This window comes from Medicago truncatula, chromosome 3 (assembly GCF_003473485.1).
Source record: "Medicago truncatula cultivar Jemalong A17 chromosome 3, MtrunA17r5.0-ANR, whole genome shotgun sequence".
Lineage (NCBI taxonomy): Eukaryota > Viridiplantae > Streptophyta > Magnoliopsida > Fabales > Fabaceae > Medicago > Medicago truncatula.
This window is the reverse complement of record NC_053044.1, coordinates 56,033,287-56,055,252: the sequence shown is the minus strand read 5'-3', so window position 1 is coordinate 56,055,252 and position 21,966 is coordinate 56,033,287. Positions and strand designations below refer to the sequence as shown.

At 33.7% G+C, this 21,966-nt stretch overlaps 2 protein-coding genes and 1 long non-coding RNA gene across 6 annotated transcripts; 1 reads left to right on the top strand and 2 right to left on the bottom strand.

Moving 5' to 3' along the window:
• The first annotated feature begins 2,259 nt into the window (after window positions 1-2,259).
• Window positions 2,260-9,563, top strand: LOC25490232 (cytokinin dehydrogenase 5). Its single transcript, XM_013606719.3, has 5 exons — window positions 2,260-3,523; window positions 3,656-3,783; window positions 5,412-5,687; window positions 7,216-7,478; window positions 9,161-9,563. Exons 1-5 carry the CDS (start codon window positions 2,911-2,913, stop codon window positions 9,477-9,479), a joined length of 1,599 nt encoding a protein of 532 aa, XP_013462173.1. The 5' UTR covers window positions 2,260-2,910; the 3' UTR covers window positions 9,480-9,563.
• Window positions 9,564-12,412: 2,849 nt separating this feature from the next.
• Window positions 12,413-16,063, bottom strand: LOC25490231 (cytochrome c oxidase assembly protein COX19). 2 transcript variants are annotated; one of them, XM_013606718.3, is made up of 5 exons: window positions 15,519-16,063; window positions 15,292-15,430; window positions 14,679-14,767; window positions 13,983-14,080; window positions 12,413-12,679 (listed from the first exon to the last, which is right to left on the bottom strand). In XM_013606718.3, the coding sequence occupies exons 2-5, from the start codon at window positions 15,299-15,301 to the stop codon at window positions 12,574-12,576; spliced, it is 303 nt and encodes a 100-aa protein (XP_013462172.1). In that variant the 5' UTR covers window positions 15,302-15,430; window positions 15,519-16,063; the 3' UTR covers window positions 12,413-12,573. The 2 variants fall into 2 exon arrangements, with proteins under 2 accessions (XP_013462172.1, XP_039688093.1); XM_039832159.1 differs by having other exon boundaries at window positions 15,515-15,905.
• Window positions 16,064-16,830: 767 nt separating this feature from the next.
• On the bottom strand, window positions 16,831-20,400 carry LOC120579638 (uncharacterized). 3 transcript variants are annotated; one of them, XR_005645374.1, is made up of 4 exons: window positions 20,169-20,400; window positions 19,038-19,102; window positions 17,957-18,036; window positions 16,831-17,844 (listed from the first exon to the last, which is right to left on the bottom strand). It is a non-coding gene; the product is annotated as an uncharacterized lncRNA (long non-coding RNA). The 3 variants fall into 3 exon arrangements; XR_005645373.1 differs by lacking the exon at window positions 19,038-19,102 and having other exon boundaries at window positions 16,831-17,680; window positions 20,169-20,391; XR_005645372.1 differs by lacking the exon at window positions 19,038-19,102 and having other exon boundaries at window positions 20,169-20,390.
• Window positions 20,401-21,966: the final 1,566 nt, after the last annotated feature.

The window sequence follows — 21,966 nt, the reverse complement described above, 5'->3', positions numbered from 1 at the left end:
ATAAACAAGACAAGTATTGCCCCTTTACGATCACTCACACGCTATTATGTAGTTTTTTTTTTCCTTCTCAAAGAGTTCAATGACAAAACTCAGAATCTTGGATTTGAACTGACATTCTACGCATCAATTCTACATATCAAATGCCATTGCTGCATTGCACTTCCCAATTGTTCTACAAAATAATTCTTTATATTACTGCAAAATGACATAGATACTTAATATATTACTTCCTCAGATCCTTTTTTATAAACAAAAACAAAAATGCTCATTCATTTGTTCCTTTTTACTAAACAATGTTGACATTTTTTAAAAGTATTTAATGCAAAATTTAATCCATGCCCTTATTTCTTATTGGGAGAGAATATTAGGAGTAAGTAAGTTGGTGGAATGAGAGTAATACATATATATTTGATGTTGATAGGGATGCACTTTTTACTGAGTTATTTGGGTCTATCATGGTTTGATGTTGGTAATCAACATTTATATTCAACGAGTTATTTGCAAAACAGTTTCTTTAGAAATCCTCCATCTTCTGCAACATCTGGACCACTCACTTATGCAAGCATATGTTTCCTTTGTTGGTGAATATTTTTGGTTTAAATGAGCATATCCCAAACTTTTTTTTCCAACATGTGTTTAGAGAGAAACTATTGTGATCTTTTGATAGAGTGCAAATAGTATGATATTTGTGTTCGTTCCATTGGATAAATATGATATCCTTGTCCTCTCCTTATCTTCGTGGATATCCGTTATACGGGTAATCCACATATATATACAGATATCCATAGATAACATTTTTTTAAATTGTTGATCTTTTTTTTATAATTACCTAAAATTTAATTAACAACAAAGTTCATCACATAATTCATTTTCTCCTTTTTACCAAAACATAATAATATTCATACATTACAATAACAATATACATACATTTTATTTCTAACAAAAAAGAAGAGTTAATCACATTTAACAAAAACAAAATTACTTTATTAAACAAAAACTAAGTTCTTTGATTTAGCACAAACATAAATAAAGTTAATCACATTTAACAAAAACAAAGTTTCTTGCTTAAAAATAACATAAATACAATACATCATATTCAACAAAAATATAGCTTCTTGATTCAACAAAAATAGAGCTTCTTGATTCAACAAATTTGTGGTGATAAGCTTAATTATGTAATTTACTTAATTTAATAGCAGGTTCGTATATCCGCGGATGTAGATACCATCAAACCTGCATCCACATATACTAAATAGTAGGTAGTTAAAATTAGAGGTGTTCAAAACCGAACCAACCCAATAGAAAAATCGTAAACTGAACCAACCGAAATCGCAAAAAACTGCATTTGGTTTGGATGTATTCATATCACTTTTTTACTCAACTGCATGGTTTGGTTTGGTTTGCGGTTTTTATTTTACCAACCAAACCAAACCAAACCGCAACATAATAAAAGCACTAATTAAAATATATGTGACATATACCAATACTCATACAAACTCAACGGAAACTTTTATAAAATGACATATTTTTTTTTATCTTGTGGAGTTTCTTCTTTGCTTTTTATTTAAAAAATGTATTTATGTGTTTATTTACCATGAGTCAAACTCGATCAGACTTCTTCAAAACTTGAGTCAAACTTAATTGACTATATTTATTGTAGCCTGTCGAAAATGCAGGCTAACAGTGCTACTTGAAGTTTTAGAGAATGATAAAATCTTAGTATTTTACATTTCTTACATAACATTATTAATTTTTGTCCACGTTTTTAATTTGGTTTATGTAGTTTGGTGAAAATGAAAATGTAATTTGGAATGAAATTAAAAACATTGCTAAAAATATGTTGTGCTTTACATTTTTAACTCGATTTTAATGTTGGAAACAAAAAATTATGTTGTCTTGAAAAAACCGCACCAACCAATCCAACCCAAACTGCATTGGTTTGGTTCGGATTGTATTTTAAAAGTTAACCGAATCAAACCAAACCGCGTGTTTTTTTATCTTGTCTGTTTGGATGACTTTTAGCCTTAAAAACGAACCAAACCGTACAGCAAACACTCCTAGTTAAAATATCCGTTAAAGTATCTGTACTGTATTGACCGATTTTATCCGCGGATATCTGGCAAGTGCGGATAATTTTGTATCCATAAGTACGTTGGAGTTCATGTTGAGTTTTGATGCCCCTAAATACCTATGTTTTAGGTTTTCTTTTCCTTTTTTTTTCTCTGTCGTTCTATAAAAGAAAGTAAGAGTACCAACTATATTTCCATAATGAGGCACATAACTGGTGGCTTGTCCCACGTGCCGTGCCTTTCCAAACTCAAGGTCTATCTCTTAACCCTCCTCTCCTCAGGTTCTAGCAGTTATTGCGTGTCTCTCTCTATAAATTGAGAGGATTTGTATCTGAAATCCGAGACACACACAGAGTTATGACTCGGACTCCCATTCATCACATAATTCACAACCAACAGTCACACCACACTTTCTTTCTTTTCTTTTATTCTTTCTGACATATATACTCGTTCCTCAAGAAGATACTCCTCACTAAATTGCACCTATACTATAGAGATTAAAAAGAAAGAAATCTAAGGTAGCTAGCTAGAGAGAAGAAAGTGAGACCGAGCAGCAAGAATCTTCTTTTATCTCATTTCTGCAAATTGGCTTTCGTACAAAATCTTTAAAGTGAAAATCCTGCTTACGTCAATCCACAACACAACGCTGCTCCAAGATTTTGTTCTCTTTGGACCTAGTTTCCCAACATTTTTTCTTTCTATAACCCACTTTTCTTATTAATCTTTTCTAGCTAATTACATATGGGTCGCACATGCACGTAGCTAGGGGCTTGTATAATTAGTTTTCCGTTATATACAATATCATAGATATATAGGGTTTGAAAAAAATAAATAATCATCAATGGCAACCGTGAAGAACAACATCAAGAACGTTGTTACTATTCTGTTGACATTCACCATATGCCGTATAATTGTATCTGAAGGATTAACAGTGGATCAAACATTAACGGAGATCCTCCACATAGGACTTGAAGGTGAAGTAAGCACGGAGGCCGCTAAATTAGAAGCAGCTTCATTGGATTTTGGGAGGTTAAGCAGCAAAGGAGAGACGATTGCGGTGGTTCGACCAGCGTCGGCCAATGACGTGGCAAGGGTAGTTAAAGCGGCGTATAAATGGCAGCAGTACTTTGCGGTGTCAGCGAGAGGACACGGACACTCAATAAACGGACAAGCGGATACAAGGATGAAAGGAGTGGTGATTGAAATGGGAAAAGGAGGTGTAGGAATTAAGGGTCCTCTAGTTTGGGAGAAAGAAATGTATGTGGATGTTTGGGGTGGTGAATTATGGATACATGTTCTGAAGGCAACATTGGAGTATGGGTTAGCACCTATGTCTTGGACTGATTACTTGTATTTGTCTGTGGGTGGTACTCTATCTAATGGTGGTATTAGTGGCCAAACCTTCAATCACGGTCCTCAAATCTCCAATGTTTTTGAGCTAGATGTAGTTACAGGTATTTAATAATAAGTTAATTGCTTGCTACTTAATTAATCACTACTATAAAATGCATTCTTCATTCTCCCACTGTCCTAGTACTGTTCTCAAATTGGTATGTCATGGTATGTGTACTTGTGTATTAATATAGGAAAGGGTGAGGTGTTGACGTGTTCAGAAGATCGTAATTCAGACTTGTTCCATTCTGTTCTTGGTGGTCTTGGACAATTTGGAATCATCACAAGAGCTAGAATTGCTCTTCAACCAGCTCCACAAAGAGTATGTGCATATCTTTCCTTCTCTCTCTTACGTACTTCATTATCTGATTCGCCAAATCTTACACAATTTTACAGTGAATTTGTTCTTTCTTTCCTTGTAAAGTACATTACATGTCTCAAAATTAATTTTGATGGTTTTAAAAAAATAACAACTAATGCTTTGTGATTGCCCATAATACGCTCCCTCAAAATTGAATAATAATGACATGAACAATGCTCTTTAGTAGCAAGGATTTAGAGTGATGATACATGTACCACCCCATGTGGCAATACACCCTTTACACCCACACAAAATTCTGACACGTAGCAACCTGGACCCTACATAAATAGAAGATAAAGTGTGGTTGTGAGATGAACTTACAAAAATATCCTTAATACATAGGGTGTAGGAATAAAAGGTGTTCATGTAATATTTTCCAGGATTTATTACGCATGAAAGATAATAAACTTTGAGCAACTAGATTTTGACCACCGTAAGTGGGTGGTTATTATATGAAAGGAGCAAATTGAGCCAATAGAAAATGGAGAAGATGATAGGAAATGACAATCACTTTCACATTATACACAAATTTTTTATTACACATAATTCTATTCAAAGAAATAAAATTTTCCATCATAATATACATTTATAATTAATTTTTAAAAATTAAAAATACATTTCTAAAATTGTGATGTTTTGAAGTCGGTACAACATGCATGGTTCTGTAGCACATGATATGTCTTTTCTATGAAATATTTCTTCGTACATCAGCGAATTAAAACCTAACAATTAAAAGAGTAATGATACATAGACACCCATTATTTCCATACACCCTTGTACATCCCATGCATTAGGAAGAGAGAAGATGAGAGAAAAGAGAAAGTGTGCTTGTACGGGGTCCACGTGACTACGTGTCAGATTTTTGTGTGGGTGTCAAAGGGTGTATTGCCACCTAAGGGTGTCTATGTATCATACAATTAAAAATGGTCGTTTTCAAAGTGGATGATTTGGTAACCACCTCTTAATTCCAATACTATAAATATGGCAAATTGTTTTTGTTTACGTGTCGCCTGCTTGCTTGCACCTGGACCAACTAAAAGGAAAATTATGACTATAGTAACCGTGTTATTTAAATCTTTTTTGGTGACAACTAGGGTACCATGGAAGAATGGTGGATAATTTACCCCAACCAATACACATTAGCCACATAAGCATATTTTTAAGTGGTATCCATGAACTATCTTGACCCCACCAACAAATTGTTCATTTTCATTGGTTGGTGGGTAAATTACCCACCATTCTTCAAAGGTAATCTAGAATAAACCATCTTTTTTGGTGGCCGGGATTTGAACCCCAAACCTGTACCTACTAAGCTCACGAGAACCGTGCTATTTAAATCTAGGATTATGTTAACAAATACTATATAGATATTTGTTAAAAATTTTAAAAATAAAAATTATTGATAAGTTTTATCCGGTTAGTTATATTTTTAAGTTTTAAGGTGTTGAATATGTCATTCGTCATTCACAATATAATAGTTCATCTTTGTTTTGGACTTCTTATCTAGTAGCACCTGTTAGTATATTTCTTAAATTTAATCAAGCAGATTTCTTGTTATATAATGTTATGAATATATATATATTAAACAGGTTCGTTGGATACGAGCTTTGTACTCGAATTTTTCAACCTTTTGCAAGGACCAGGAGTTTCTCATCTCTCTACATGGGAAACCAGCGAGCCAGAGATTCGACTATGTTGAAGGTTTTGTGATAGTGGACGAAGGACTTATCAATAATTGGAGGTCTTCCTTTTTTTCACCGAGTAATCCTGTTAAAATCAGTTCCCTTAATGCTGACGGAGGTGTTTTGTACTGTTTGGAGGTGACCAAAAACTACCACCAAGGAAATGCTGATTCTGTTGATGAGGTACGTATGCCCAAACATATATATTTCCTTGTTTAATTTGTTTGTGTGAATTGTGATAGTTACTACCATTGCTTTCGGTGTTACAATTAATATATTAACCGTTAAACTCTCTTAATGCGCTATGACAATGAAACATTTGTATATCATAATTTTGTTTTTATAAAATTAGCTTATTTTTGTTCAAAAAAAAAAAAAGGCTATTTAGTGTATAATAACATGTCCATATCGAATTTGGATTCCTTGCTTTCGTGGATTTCTATATTCAAATATTTGAAGGAAAATGTTACGTGAACACCCTTTAATCATACATCCTATTGTACACCTCATGCATTAAGTATATTTTGGTAAATTCATCTCACAATCATACTTTCTCTTTCATCTTCTCTCCCTTTTCCTGGCCACATGTCAGGATTTTGTATAGGTATAAGAGGTGTATTGCCATATGAGGGGTGTACATGTATCACTAGTCATATTTGAAACATCATTGGTTGTTCAATCAAGGTGACAATGTCACTAGAAAAATTATGATTGTGCAATCCAATACTGCATATTTAAATTTTCAGCAAATAGCGAGCTTAAATTTATATTATCTATTTTTATTGAACAACCTTCCATATCATATTCCGAATAAGTTAACGTTGGAAATCCGCCGTCAATATTTTGGTTATTAACCATACCATACGAGTGATAAGGTGTTTTCAACCCCTTCCATCGAAAAATCAAAATAACAAGTAACCTATCATTGAAAAAAGCATGCCTGATTCTTCTAAATTATGGACCCTAATAAAGCAAACAGACAAACATGAAAGAATGATGTTTGTTGGTTAATATATTCGCATAATAACTTATACTCCTTCCGTTCCTTTTTAAGTGTCACTTTTGGAGAAGTTTTTTGTTTCTATTTAATTGTCACTTTTAAAAGTTCAATGCAACATTAAATGTTGTTTTACCAATATTGTCCTTAGTTATTTATTGTGGAGAGAGAAATATATGAAATGGATATTAAATGAATAAAGTCATTATAGTAAAAGTATAACTTATTGCATCAAAAGTAATATCAATCGTTAATTATCTTGGTATGAGGAAAATGTCAAAATGTGACAATTAAAAAGGAACGGAGATAGTAGATGGCAAATAGTTTAAGCAATTGTAATTTTAAGTTAGTTAATTATATATGAAAAATTCTTATTAAGGGAATCACTTTCTGCCCCCCATGTTCAAGACAAGACATGACAGATTTTGGTTTGAACTTTAAACCGCGCCGGCAGCCCACTAGATTATTCTCTTTCTTTTAGCTTTCCTCAATCCATGCAAAAGATAATTTCGTCCTAACAAAAGCAGCCTCTAACTTCTTTTTCAATACTCAGAGATAAAATATTTCGGGTCACTTAAAAATATTAACTAAATTATATTATATTAATTTGTCTGTGGTTTTAAATTTTGATTGATCCATATGGTATTTGCATTAGCATCGACAAAAAGACAGGTTTACAGATTTTTATTGTGTGGACATCGTTTTATGGTGCAGGAGATACAAGCTCTATTGAAAAAGTTAGATTTTATAGACACATCAGTGTTCACAACGGACGTGCCTTATGTGGATTTCCTGGATCGTGTACATAAGGCAGAACTCAAACTTAGATCCAAGGGTTTATGGGACGTTCCCCATCCATGGCTCAATCTTTTTGTTCCAAAATCAAGGATAGAAGATTTTGATAAGGGTGTATTCAAGGGCATTTTGGGAAATAAGACAAGTGGGCCTATTCTCATCTACCCTATGAACAAAAACAAGTAAGTTTATTTCCCGAATGATCCATATATGTATATATATTGCTGAACTTGTCATTTTTCATGCATGTCGACTAAAATAATAATCAAATTCGTGCATGTCCTCGTCATATAGAATAAAACCACTGTATGTTTGCAGGCGTGCATAAATCCACTCGTTTTATAAACGACATAATTTGTTGCTGACATCTAATTATCGCTAGGTGTTAAGGTCTTTTGAGAAAGAGAGAAAGTAGAGCTAGCTAGGATAGTGAAATCCTTTTGATCTTATTAAATAACAATAATTGTGAACCATAATATAGTATATTTTGTTTGTACGTGCATTATACTAAGTCAGTCCCACAATAATTCATGAAATAGGCGACATTTGTTTAAAAGATCATCATAGAGTACGTAGTGAAGAACTGCTAGTGTCACTAAATAAAAGAATAAGGGACTAAAGAATGCCAATCCAAGTGGAAATGGCAAATGTGGAAATTAAGAACAACAACCATGCACATCAATATGTGCATGTAGATGTAGTTGGAAGAGATTAAGACACAAGGGTTGTAAAGAAAATCTGCATCAATGCCAGCTAGGAGATGCCACGCTTTTTCTTGACTTTCCCTTTGTGTTAGACCAGAAGCAAACAAAAATGGACGGATGTATCATCCAAATGGGAAGATTCTGCTGTCAGAAGATCTTCAATAAGGACCCACACCTTGAAGGTAGGGATGTCTTGCTACTAAAACCTAGTTGAATTGACAGCGTCGGATGTGCATGCAAACACCACCGGTGGTGTTTTCCTTTGAATTTAGATCAGTTACAATAAGGCATAATGATAATACATGTAAGTTACAAGATTTAAACTCCGGCCAAAAAAAAAAAAACCTCATAAGTTTTAATGTAAATATACCACCAACTCCAAGCCCCAACAATGAGAATTGGACATTCTTAAATCTTCACTCTTATTCAACATTTATTTTTCTCTCTATTTTTCTTTTTTTATGGTATAGTCAATTTATCACATCTATCGTATCATTCTTTGAATCTTTTTTCTCTTTTAAGGTATTGGTTTGGTATATAAATGTACAAAAATGTTTTTCATATATGAATAAGGTAAATTCTAGGATGTCTTTGAAAAATTGTAAATAAAGTTATCCGCAATTCAATTAGAAACAACCAAGTGTAATTCATTAACATTTTTCTTATAAATTCTATGTTTGATATATATAATGGATTACATGTGATTAATTTTAATTAGTTGTGGGTAACTTACCAACATTTTTCTAAAGGTAGTTATTTTCAAATCAATAAAGGATTAAATCACCTAATTAGTCTGATTATTTTCAAATTACCTTAGATTCAAACTATTTTTTTTCAAATAAACCTTCAACTGCAACCCTTGTTTAATAGATAATTATACTCACATTGTTTAAATTATACACACACCTATGTAAATTTTGCAAAATAGACAAGTGTCATTTAAAAAACAAACGGAATTGAATGGATACGTATGAAGATATTTGAGAACAAATTTTCTTTTGTATAAACAAAAAACGTGTAGATTCCATGTTGGCCTGACAAGTCAAACCATTGCTAACAACGTAGCTACTGTCTTATACCGTTTTGCATCATTGATTGTATGAAAAGAAAAATCCAAAACATGATTTTAGTGATGGATTGTAATGAGATTTTGGTGTTAGGTGGGACCATCGGAGCTCGGCGGTGACACCAGACGAGGAGGTGTTTTACCTGGTGGCATTTCTGAGATCAGCTTTGGATGCTGAGACACTGGAGCACCTGACTAATCAGAACCGTCAGATCCTGGGATTCTGTCATGATTCGAAGATAGGGGTTAAACAGTACCTACCCCATTACACAACAATGCAGGAGTGGATGGACCACTTTGGAGATAAATGGACCCAATTCAATGCCATGAAGATGCAATTCGACCCTCAACGAATCTTAGCAACAGGCCAGCGAATATTTCATTTTGAAGTCATTACTAAGGATGACATGTAATGCAGCAAACGAAATAAACTCAGAATGATACAAGTGTAAAAATGATAAATAATTAAAGAATTAGAAACAGGTGTTTTTTTCCTTCTTCTTTTTCACATCCATAGGTGGTGCATGTGCTAATTGTGCAAGAGGGTAGTTGAGGTGTTGCTATCTGAAGATTATTGATTGAAATGGAGTTGGGTTATTGTTAATTTGTTGTCAAAGGAAAAGGTTTAAAGATTTGGTAAATGGGACTTGATCTAAGAGACGTGGGGCCTTTTTGGGAGATGACATGACATGTCTCAGTGCAGCGCCCGTGATCCCGACCACCCGTCTGATTTTGTTGTCTTATCCACATACAAGCAGCTGTTTGTTTCCAGTGTCCATTTCTTTGGAAGTTTGCCATCTTTCCTGTTTACAATTTTAATCCTTTAAATTAGACAATTAACTGGCATTTAGCTCAGTGTCTATTTTGATGAGCAGTTAGTTTGAAAAATCAATGATTTTGATTTAGCTACAAAGTTATAACTTGGAACCACTATAAATTGTTTGAGTTTTTCTTCGATTTCTTTTTCAAAGTGTTAAGATCAATCTAGACAAAATCTGATGTTGCAGTTTGAATGCATCAGCAATACAAAAGACGTAAATAAAAGATAAAGAATTAGAGAAAGAAGAAAGACACAAAAAAGACGTAAATAAAAGATAAAGAATTAGAGAGAGAAGAAAGACACAAAGTAATTTATATTGGTTCCTCTTACAAATAAGAGTAGTTCAGTCCCCACGTCAAAATGATGATAGTTCATCATAAATCATGATTCTAACAATCCTACCACAAATATAAATATGCACTTAATTACCAAATTCCTCGTGCATATAATTTCATCAGGTTGTCCATTATTAATTGAGTGATGATAGGTGGACATGCTTAGGTGGCATACCACCTTTGTACCACTCTTAGGAAATGATCCCCTCGTGCCTTTTAAAACAATGTTGTTTGTCTTGTACAATTCTAAAGAGTGGTTATGAGAGACAAGCAGTGGATTAAAGAGTGGTTGTAGTTTTGAGGTAAAATTACCAAGATACCCATACCACATAGGATGGTACAAGAGTGGTACAAACAAAAGGGTGTCAACTTATATTTACTCTTATTAATTTGAGAAATTATACTTCCGTAACCATTTTTATATTCAATCTCCACACCGAATAAAAATAGGAGTGATCAGGAAGAAATATCACGTGAGGATTATGATGGAAAAAAGGACGCAAAGAATAAATGAGATTAGAAATTAAATGTAAGGTTGAAATGTTGGAATATATACTGTCTTAATTCTTAATATTTTAAGCAAGGGGTGCATGCAAGAACAGGTAGTATGCAGAAGTGAACTCCAAACGGAATGGTATTATTTGCCCAGTGAAAGGAACTCTTGCATTTGATAAACAAGGATTTGCAAAGCAAAACTTTAACGGCCTGTCAGCAGAACCTAATGCCTATATTAACGGATGCAACGTTCTCCTATTTGGATGTCGGTTATCAGACCAGAGTAATTCACTAAATTAATCACCAGATTCAAAACAGTGTTTCAAAACAATCTGATAGTTGCATAAACAGAACAAATGGAGAAGGCAAGTAATTCATTCTTGTCACCTGATTCACCTATATTAGTATAAATAGAATTGTGATTTCTAAAACAAACACCAGATATAGGCAGCAGCATATACACAGGCTCTATGATTGAGGTCAACCAATTTAACTATTGAGCAAGTAAAATACTTCAGTTTTGTCACTCAAAATAAAAGTACTCCCTCAAGACTTGATTATAAGCAAAAGTAAACATGCAAGTTAATAGTTTTATAAATTGAAGTGATGTATGGAGCCAATTTTATTCCATGCAAAACAATATTGATAAGAAAATAAAATATTCATAAACTACCCAACTTTCTCCTAATAAATGATCTCCAACCCTCCCCAGTTGAAAGTGGTAATCCTAAAGCTGAAATTCTTCCTTGATCTAAATAAAAACGATATATATAGCTAAATAATTATGCGAGATATAAATAAGTCTTGGGTTGTGTTATTGAGAGCACTTCTTGGGTGTGTCCAGTCGAGGAATAGAGATATTTTTATGTTGTGGTTTGATCAATTTGTATTATGGTGCCATGTTAATATGGTTGGTTATATGCAATATTGAAATAAACAAACTTTTCATTGAAGTATCATGCAATGCGCATATGTGAGTCGTGTACAAGTCACTGAACCCTTTGTACATTTTGCTATGTCCAAGCATAAAGTCTTAATTTATCGAACACTTATAAAGCTAATACCTTAAATAGTGAATTTCAATGTTATCCTTAAAATTGTGGCAGTGTGTTTCATAACGTGGTGAAAGCAAATAACAGTGCAGTGAGTGTGAAGCTACTTTAGAATTTGTAACAATTTTAACACTTCTCCTTGTGAGTTGTGAACAGTTTATTGCTGCTTATAATCATAGCTGAACAATAAAACAGTGCCTCCAGTTTGATAATAATTCTATCATACCACTAGCCACAGTTAGAAGATGGTCTCATTGTTGACGAGCAATCTTATGTGGATTGGTCTCAACTTCTTTACTAGCCTTTTGAGACCTAGACTTACTGATTATTTTGATGACTTCAACTTTGATCCCAAGATATTTTGATAGCCTTGCAACAACAAAACAAGCCACCTTAATGGCTTTGTTATAGTAGTTATGTGACAATGAACATTGTTTAGTTGTTATGGCTGATCAATGGGTGACATTTTGGACAAAGTATCATGATTGAATTGATCACCCAATAACAGCATCAGATCAAACTTACTGATTTGATCATTACTGAATCATAATCACATCCCTATAAATTAAATATTTCAAAATATTATATTTTAATTAGTAAATTATTATTAAATTATAAAACAATATATTAAGTGAATTTTCAAATGTACAAAATGACTACTGAATGTATTGAAAAAAGAAAAACTAATAATTATTATATGGTTAGACATTTGGTTATCAAATGAACTGAATGAAAAAGGAAAGAATGGCATTACCAAAACTTAACCTCAAAACTAATATTAATATACATTCTAAATTCTCTGAGTTCATTGCTCTTGATCACCAATCCTCTCAGTAGTTTTCCCTACAGCAGATTCTGCATTACCTTCCTTAAAACCAAGTTCTGCCAAATCTTGCTTTGCCATCAAGTTCCTGCAAGATGTCAATTATAAAGTTCATAGCTAACCAGTGATAACACAACTCCAATCAAAACAAACCTAAAATCCATACATACCAGAAATAACATCAACAGCAGTAACATATCAATATTTACCAATAAATAATAAAAACGGATCAATATGTCCACTAGAACTGTCAGCTTTACTACAAATTGACGAGACTTAATAATTTCATTGCAAATTGTCGTATAAAAATAGCATTCAACCTGTGTTACTACATCTTGCCATACTCCTATGCAAAGAACAACTAAAACAGGTTATCAGAATCATAAGAACAATAGAGATTTGTACAAAAACATTGAAGACACTAAGGCGGTGTTTGCGAGTTTGGAGGGGAAGAGAGGGATGGGTTTTGGAAAAAAGGAAGGAGTAAGTGGAGGAAATTGGGAGGGGAGGGGAAGGCTTTGGGGGGTTTGTTTATAATACCAAATCCTCCTCATTTGGGAGAACTCAAAAATTGTATTGGAGGAGGGTTTTGAGGGGTTAATATGAATTCTTCAAATTTAATATATGTTGTTATAATATTTTTAAAATAAAAAATATATTAATCATAAGCATTGATTTATCATTCGCTAAAACTATACTCTTCGAAAAAATATGAAAGATATCTCCATTTTTCTCAATATTTCACACTCCCCAAAGCCCTCCCCTCCCCTCCCCTCCAAACTCCCAAACAAAGCCTAAATTATTTTAAAATTACGGCTTGGACAAACAATGGAAGCCATAGGAGCTATTGGAGTAATTCCTCCATGTTAGTCCCCTGTAACAAAATATAAGCAAAAGGAGTCCCAAGTCAAATGTTTCCGGTTCAAAATTTTGGACCAAATTGGACCCCTTTGCTTATCTTTCGGTCTAAATTTTGCATATATTTCAGTCTAAATTCTTGATTATCAATATAATTTTGTCGCAGGGAGTATCCTTCATATGTGATAGTTGTGACACATCTATGACTCTTCATTCCAGCAATTTTTCTTTTTGGTATATAATTATATTGATAATCAAGACTTTCGGTAGGTTCGTCTTTGTATTTTGTTTTATTCCATTTCATGGTCAAAGTGACAATTAGTTAGTAATGAGTTTCCCCGCTAAAACTGCAATGCTCGCTCAAATAGATAAGCTGAGAATGATTAACTCAAATCCACAAAAGACTTCAATTATTTGACAAAGCTGCTTATTCATCAAGTTAGACTATGGTAACTGGTAATAATATTCAGCTACCATAAGTACATCAGAAATGTTAGGATAACTACATCTATAGTACAGTGAAACCAACTCACTTTTCCATACGACATTGCAGATATTTTTTTGAGAACCCCCTGCATATTTCAGACTTGTTCCCAGCAGTCTTTAAGCAGTTGAGATACTCTTTCTTGTCCTGAAATGAGGCCAATAAAGAAATTAAGGTACAAGAAGACTGACATGATAAACTCCGACAGCATCTGTGTAACTGAAAAGAATGAAACAATCTACTGCCAGTTTGTTTTGGCATCAAACACTCGAAAATGCACATTACAGACATAGCAACAAATTGCAGCTCTGGTGTTAAGCATACTTTGGAACATGTGTTAACATTAGAACAAACACACTCTATTCTTTTCGGTTCACTTTAGTTTTACCTTTTTAGAGAATCTAAATAGAACAAAAAATTTAACTTTGATGAGTAAACCCCCATTTTTGTTTCTAATCTGGACAAATTTTGTAAATTTGGAAATGATTTGCTGAATATTATTTCAAAAGTCATGGGATTACAATCACTAAGTTGTTTAAATGGACTATAATACAGCTAACAAGTCTAATCACCGGGCCAAATACCTTAAACTCTGTCCTTAACGCTGAAATTAACCTATCAATAAAAACCTAGCTCATAATTAAAAGACGAAAACTTGCAAGGGCTTTACTTATTATTTGACGTATAAATATAATATACATCTTAATCTTCAGTTGTTGATGGAGAATTGAGAGAAGAAGCATACCAGGTCACACAAATGCATGTGATCCAATGGAAAAACTCCCTTCTCTGGAGGCACCGGACGGAGCCCTCGGTTGCCACCAAATGCACCACCTAATTATCACAACAGTTTCAGAGAATACAATTTTAGAATCAAAGCAAATAGAGGCCAGAAATAGCTTATATTATAGTACTAGAGAGAACAACGAGGAGCTGTTTGGATTGGCTTATTTGAAGTTTTGAACTTATCTACTGCACAGGCAGGCACTTATGAGTTATAAGACTCGTTGGGAAAACTAATAAAAACAATTTATGACATGTTCATAAGCTATTTTCACCTTATTTTCACAAGCTCTTCAAGATAGCTTGTGAAAACAGCTTATAACTTATATGAAAACAATTTAACTTTATTTAATCATTTGTTTTAGAAATAGCTTATACTACATAGGCACTTATGATATAAGGTTCAAAATAAGTTTTTTTAATCCAAACAGACCTAAATCGGTTCACACAATTTTGAATCCAGTATAACAAATCATAATTTTCTTTGATTTTCAAAACATAGAAACTTAACCATGAGACATATGAGTGATTTATCAAATTAAAGAAGAAGAAAAAAATGAAAGAGAAACAAATACCTGAACTCATTTCTAGGTTGAATTGGGAATCAAACAATAGAAAAATTGAGATTCTTCTCTTACGGAGTTTCGGTAGCTCTGATCACCAAACAAGCTTCGTGCTAGCGCCGAATTTGAAGAGAACAATGACAATTAACCGCTACATTGAATTTGAAATACTATATCGGTAATGAAGCAATCAAAACAAAAGTTCTAAGAATCAGTGAAAATGGAACAGAAGAACTTACAAGGAGGATTTGATGACGGTGACTTTCCCGGCGAGTTTGCGTGAACGACTCAACGTTGAGGGTGGTGCTCCGGCGAGTATGTGGTTGTGAATCAGGGGGTTAGGGCAAGTGTCAGAGGTTCTGGTTCTCTAAAAACGACGTCGCATTCATTTAGTTTCTACAAAATCGCCCAACCAGACCGGATGTAACTAGACCCCTGATCTATCCTTTATATGACACAAGAATGATTAGACTTAGGGGGATGTATTAGATTAGGATTCTATGGGATTTTAAAAGACTTTTTAATTATGAAAAAGTCTTGTGGTATTCGATCAAGATTTTTTGTAACTTAAAAAAAGTCATGTGATATTCAATCAAGACTCTTTGTCATTTTAAAAAAGTCTTGAGGTATTCAATCAAGACTTTTCATCACTTAAAAAAAGTCTTGTGGTATTCAAAATCATTCAAATTTCGAAGGATTGTTTAATAAATTGGATTTTGATGGATTTTGTGGGATTTTGTAGTGTAATTTTAACAAGTCTTTCATAAAAAGATGAGATTTCTTGAGATTGTTTTTCTTTTAAAAGTTACTATCTCTTTCTTCTCCTTTCTCTCTCTCTCCCTCCCCTCCCTATTCTCTCCTTTCTCTCTTCGTTTCTCTATCTCTCCATTCTCTCTCTCTCTCTCTCATCTCTCATCCCCCCTCTCTCCCTCTCTCTATCTCATAAAAAAATAAAAAATTGTATTGAGAATATTATTATACAGAGTATATCGTAATCAATGTTCCGCAAATCGAGTGTTAACTCTCTGAGATTATCGAATTTACGTTTTTAGGTACAAAAATCGTGTTAACTCTGAGGTAAACTCGGTTTCTGGTAAAATCGGAAGGTTTAACGAGTTTGACTAAGTTAACACTCGTGTAAACTCGACCGATTTGTAATGGCTGACACAATTTTTTTTTTTGAAAGATTTGTAAGTGCTGGCATAATTTTAAATATGTACAATTGAATTTTGTGGGAATAACATTTTTAACAAATAAAAAATGTGTATTGAGAATAATGTGTTAGAGTGTTTTTTAGTCCCGTAAAATCTTATAAAATTCATAAAATTCTTAAAATTTGAAAATCAATAGTAAAAGAATTTTTTATTTATTTTATTTTTCTTTATTCAAACACTAGAATTTATTTGTTCATTATTTTTATCATTCACGCTTGAAAGTTTGTTCTTTTTCCCCTAAAATTCATTGAATCCTTTGAAATTTTAAAATCACATAAAATCTTTTGAAATCCTTATAAGTCAGTGTGATAAATCCTTTAAAATCTTGAGTGTATAAAGTTTTTTACATAAAAAGTCTTTTAAAATCTCACAGAATCAATACAATCTCACAAAGTCTTTTAAAATCTTAAAGACTTTTTTTATTAAAATTGTCTTTTAAAATCCTAATCCAATACACCCCCCTTAGTTTCTCCTAAACAAGAGTTACATTCAAAGTCATAGAAACTAAGAATGATACAAGTGTAAAAATGATAAATAATTAGAGAGTAAACAGTGTTGTACTATAATGCTTAGGAGTTAGAAGGATTGTTACAGGAGAAAATAATTAAAGAATTAGAAACAGGTGTTTTTTTCCTTCTTCTTTTTCACTTCCATAGGTGGTGCATGTGCTAATTGTGCAAGAGGGTAGTTGAGGTGTTGCTATCTGAAGATTATTGATTGAAATGGAGTTGGGTTATTGTTAATTTGTTGTCAAAGGAAAAGGTTTAAAGATTTGGTAAATGGGACTTGATCTAAGAGACGTGGGGCCTTTTTGGGGGGAAGGGGAGATGACATGACATGTCTCAGTGCAGCGCCCGTGATCCCGACCACCCGTCTGATTTTGTTGTCTTATCCACATACAAGCAGCTGTTTCCAGTGTCCATTTCTTTGGAAGTTTGCCATCTTTCCTGTTTACAATTTTAATCCTTTAAATTGGTGGCATTTAGGGTGCACAAGGGGAAGATTTGTGCACCATGCACAAGGCTTAGATTTTTGGACAGGTGGCGGTAAAAAAGCAATTTTTACCTGCTGGAATATTTTAATGAAAAATATTATATTGTATAATATTCCATTTATTGTTTCTGCTGCTCACACCCCCCTAAAAAACCACCACTTATCAGCAATAACTTGTACACCCCCTATTAAAACTGAAACATGAAGAACATCTAATTTACAAAACTAAAAAAATTGTACGGCCAGTGAACATATAGCGAAAGTAGTCGCAAACATCAAAAAAACACCCAACTACAAAGGTACTCGTGACAAGGGATTCAACGTCTAGTGGTTAAAGCTACCTCTAACAAATGATTTCCTGTGTCATATGGAAGGAAATTTTAATTATTTATTGTTCGATTTCCAGCATAGAACCCATATGCCCAAGATGTTATCTCTCTACCTTAAGAAAAACGACAGGGTGAACTAACCTGATTCACGAGAAGTGAGGATAGTCAACGAAAAATGCTCAGTGCAGAATCGGCAGAAAAAATCAAAAGCACGAGATATTCTACAAGCACAAGTAAACCAACAAAAAAATAAAAAAATGAACTCAGTTTAGATTTATCAAAGTTAAATAAAGGACCACAAAATTAAAAGGGAGATATTTGATTGATATACAAAATATGTGCTGACATAAGTAAGAAAATAAAGGACCACAAATAGTAAAAAGTCCAAACTCAATAGACCAAGACACACGCACTAGATAGATAGTTAGGAATATCTTAATGTGTAAAACTAGGAAATGTACAAGACTGGATAAAAGACCTATATAAGCCTTCTAATTGGATTAGTGATTCTTTATTATTTATTCATACCCAGTTGTATTTAACTTCACCAATATTTTATAGCCATAAGCAAATCATAAACAAGATGCCATATAAAAATATGTGACAACAAGACAACCAAACAAGCAACTATGACTTACCTACAATAAGGTCCACAAGAATATTTCTTTACATACAAAATAAGAAAGCAACAACACGAGAGAAAAAATTAACAAGAGTTTTTCTTTGACAATCTAAGGCAACTTATTTAATATTGTAGTGATGATTTTGACAAAAGATAAACTTTGAAATTTCAATAAAATAACGATGTCACCATGGTTTCGTCAAACTTACCGTGAAGTCAAACATAGTGGACAAAACACTAAACTAATTTCCATTAAAATAAATCATATCAAGTCAAATTGAAATTCATGACTTCGTGAAATAACCTGATTATATTACGCGTAAACGAGTAATAACATATATCTGAGTGTCCCCACGTTTCAGCTCATTTAAACATAGTGAATCTTTCAAACCATGATTCATTAGCATCTAAAGGCTAGCTAACTAAGGATTTCATATCTTTATTGACAACACAGTGAACTTATTAAACCATGAATCTAAAAACAGAATACAAGAACATAATAGATTCAAACTAACTCACAAATCACTTAATATATTCTCAACTCAGCAAAATCACACCTAATACGATTCAAACTAACTCACAAATCAGATGAACAAATACCTGAATTGAGCAGAGTTTGAATCCAAAAAACAATCTTGTTTCGCAAGCACAGTTTGAATCCAAAGCTGAAAATCAAATGAGGTTTAACTTACCATTGCAAATTTGTACAAATTTCACATTGATTTTGAGCATGCCTATTAATTTTGTTTACAATCAAATATATAGGTTTAACTTTCCTGCATCTAGATTTATTCATGGTTTGATTTCATCTATTAAAAAGGTGTGACTTTTATATAAGGTTATCTTCTTTACACTAAATTAGCCATGACTAGATGCTGCATAACAAACCATAATTTTTCTTCAGTTCAGATTTGTTGATCATGATTGCAACCAAAAAACAAATGCCACTGATTCTCACAGGCGTGCTCACAAAAAGGACGGTGAAGAGGACAGTTTGCATGCCTGTTACGCAGATTCCTTTGCACAGGTAAACAACTAGCCTAATCGCACTCGGACAATTTACATAATATTCTATTGAAAATATTACTCCTCACTTACTGTCCTTGTGAGAATAGTTAACGACTTTGTTATTTTTATTAAAATAGCTTATCAATTATCATTGATTAATTCCTTTGTTATTTTTATGAAAATAGCTTATTGCTTATGCTATAAGCTGCAAAATAGGCTCCTTATCATAAAAAAAATTCACCAAAATCAACTCAAATGTGGGACATAACTTCCTGAGTCACTTACTCGAAATCAGCTTATAGATCATTCATTATAGATGACAAAATCAACAATAAGAACAACAGAAACATAAACAAATGACATGTACGTAAGTTGTTTTCAGCTTATTTCCACAAGTTCTACATAGTAGCTTATAGATTATACAAAGATAATTTGAATTCGTTTTGGCTTGTGTTCTGAAAATAGCTTATTGCTTATGCTATAAGCTGCAAATAGGTTGCTTATCATAAAAAAAAATCACCAAAATCAACTCAAATTTGGGACATAACTTCCCATGAGTAACACATCCAAAATCAGCTTATAGTGTTTAAAACAAAAACAAAAACGAAAACAACAAAGCATCGATCGCAAAATCAACAACAACAACACCAGCAGACACATACAACAAAGCATCGAAACAAAGATTAAAAAAACGAAAAGAAGATAATGAAGATGAGATCTAACCAGAAAGAAGAGAAGGCGAAGGTTTTCCCCGAGTCACAGTACCGAAATGAAGAGAGAGAGAGAGAGAGAGAGAGAGAGTTTGAAACCACCACCAAAGCGTTTTCACCACCACGTACAATACCGAAATTAAGAGAGATCTTGACCAGATCGTGAGCGAGATGGAAGATGCGAAGGTTTCCGTTTTGGAAGATGCGAAGAATGGAGGTGGTAGGTTTTGTGGGAGAAAATAAAAAAAATGCTTAATTGCACTTTTGGACCCCTATCTTTTCAAAAGTTGCGGTTATGGCCTCCTAACTAATTTAAATACAAAACAGCCCCTATGTTTTAATTGTTTGGCAGTTTTGGACCCCCAGTCCATTAGTGAGGTGCCACATGTATTATTTAGGGGCCACGCGGCACCTCACTAATGGACTGGGGTTCCAAAACTGCCAAAAAATTAAAACATAGTGGGCTGTTTTGTATTTAAATTAGTTAGGGGGCTGTAACCACAACTTTTGAAAAGATAGAAATCTAAAAGTGCAATTAAGCCTAAAAAAAATTAACATCTACCTTTTTTTTACTAAGTCCAACCATAGTGTTTTTGAAAAACGCTATCTGTGCCCCCATCTAACAATAGCGTTTCTAAAAGTGCTATCTATACACCCCTCCAACAATAGCATTTACCAAAAAGCGCTATCTTTGAGAAACGAAATAATATCGTTTACCGAAAAGCGCTATCTAACCTAGTTTTTAACGTGTTTTTCTTAGCGCTTTCTAAAAAGTGCTATAACAGGTCTCTCGGTGGCATTTTCAATAGCATTTATCCAGAAGCGCTATTTCCTTCATTGTGATCTCGGAAGGAATGTTTGGTTAAATGTGATGTTGTGGCTCGATTTGAATTTTATAATGCCGCCAAATTTGTTAATTCATTGGGAGTGTTGGAGTGGGGGATTGATACATAAGAAGATTCGGAAGGGATTGAGGATGATTTGGGAGGTGGTGATTTGGGTTTTGTGGAAAGCGAGGAATGATCGTATTTTCAATAATGAGAATGCTCCATGGGATGAGCTTGTGGAGAAGGTGAAAGTGTTGTCATGGAGGTGGTTACTTGGTAGATCTTCAACACCGGCTTGTATGTTTTATGAGTGGAGTTGGTGTCCACGTCTCTGCCTCTTGCGCTAACTAGGTGCTGCCTTGCTGCTGTGCTGCTGTTTTCCCGTCCCAGCAGTGTTGGTCTCACCTGGGCAGCTTTGTTGTCCTGCTGTCATGACAGGTCCAGCAGCTGATGATGCTGTCTGCGCCAGTCCCAGCAAAGGTTTAGGGAGGTTTTTTGGGTTCCTGGTAGTCCGGTTTGAGGCAAGGCTATGGCTCTAAATTTTGATGATCCGCATTAGATTTCAGAATCATAACTTTGGTCATCTTTTGGGGTTCTATGGTGTTTTGTCTTTGGTGTTTTTTCCTCCTTTTCTCCGCTTGGTTGTAGGTGTGTTATTTTTGTCGGATGATGTAACGCTTATAGGCGGCATCTTGTAATCCTTTCCTTTCTCCGCCTATTTGCGTCTTGCGAAAGGTCGGGTTAATAATATTTGTTGATTCAACAAAAAAAAAAGTGCTCTTGATACAATCGTAAACAATTTGACTTTTGTGTTATTGATTGAGTGTTCTGCTTTGATTTAGTGTTCTCAAATGTACTTATGAAATTATCATGAGAGATGGACAACGCAATGAGATTTGGTATCAAATTATGAATAGATGGTTATCTCTTATGGGGTCTGCAGTGGTGTTTTGGATTTCTGTTATGGCTGCTTCTCGTTTTCTG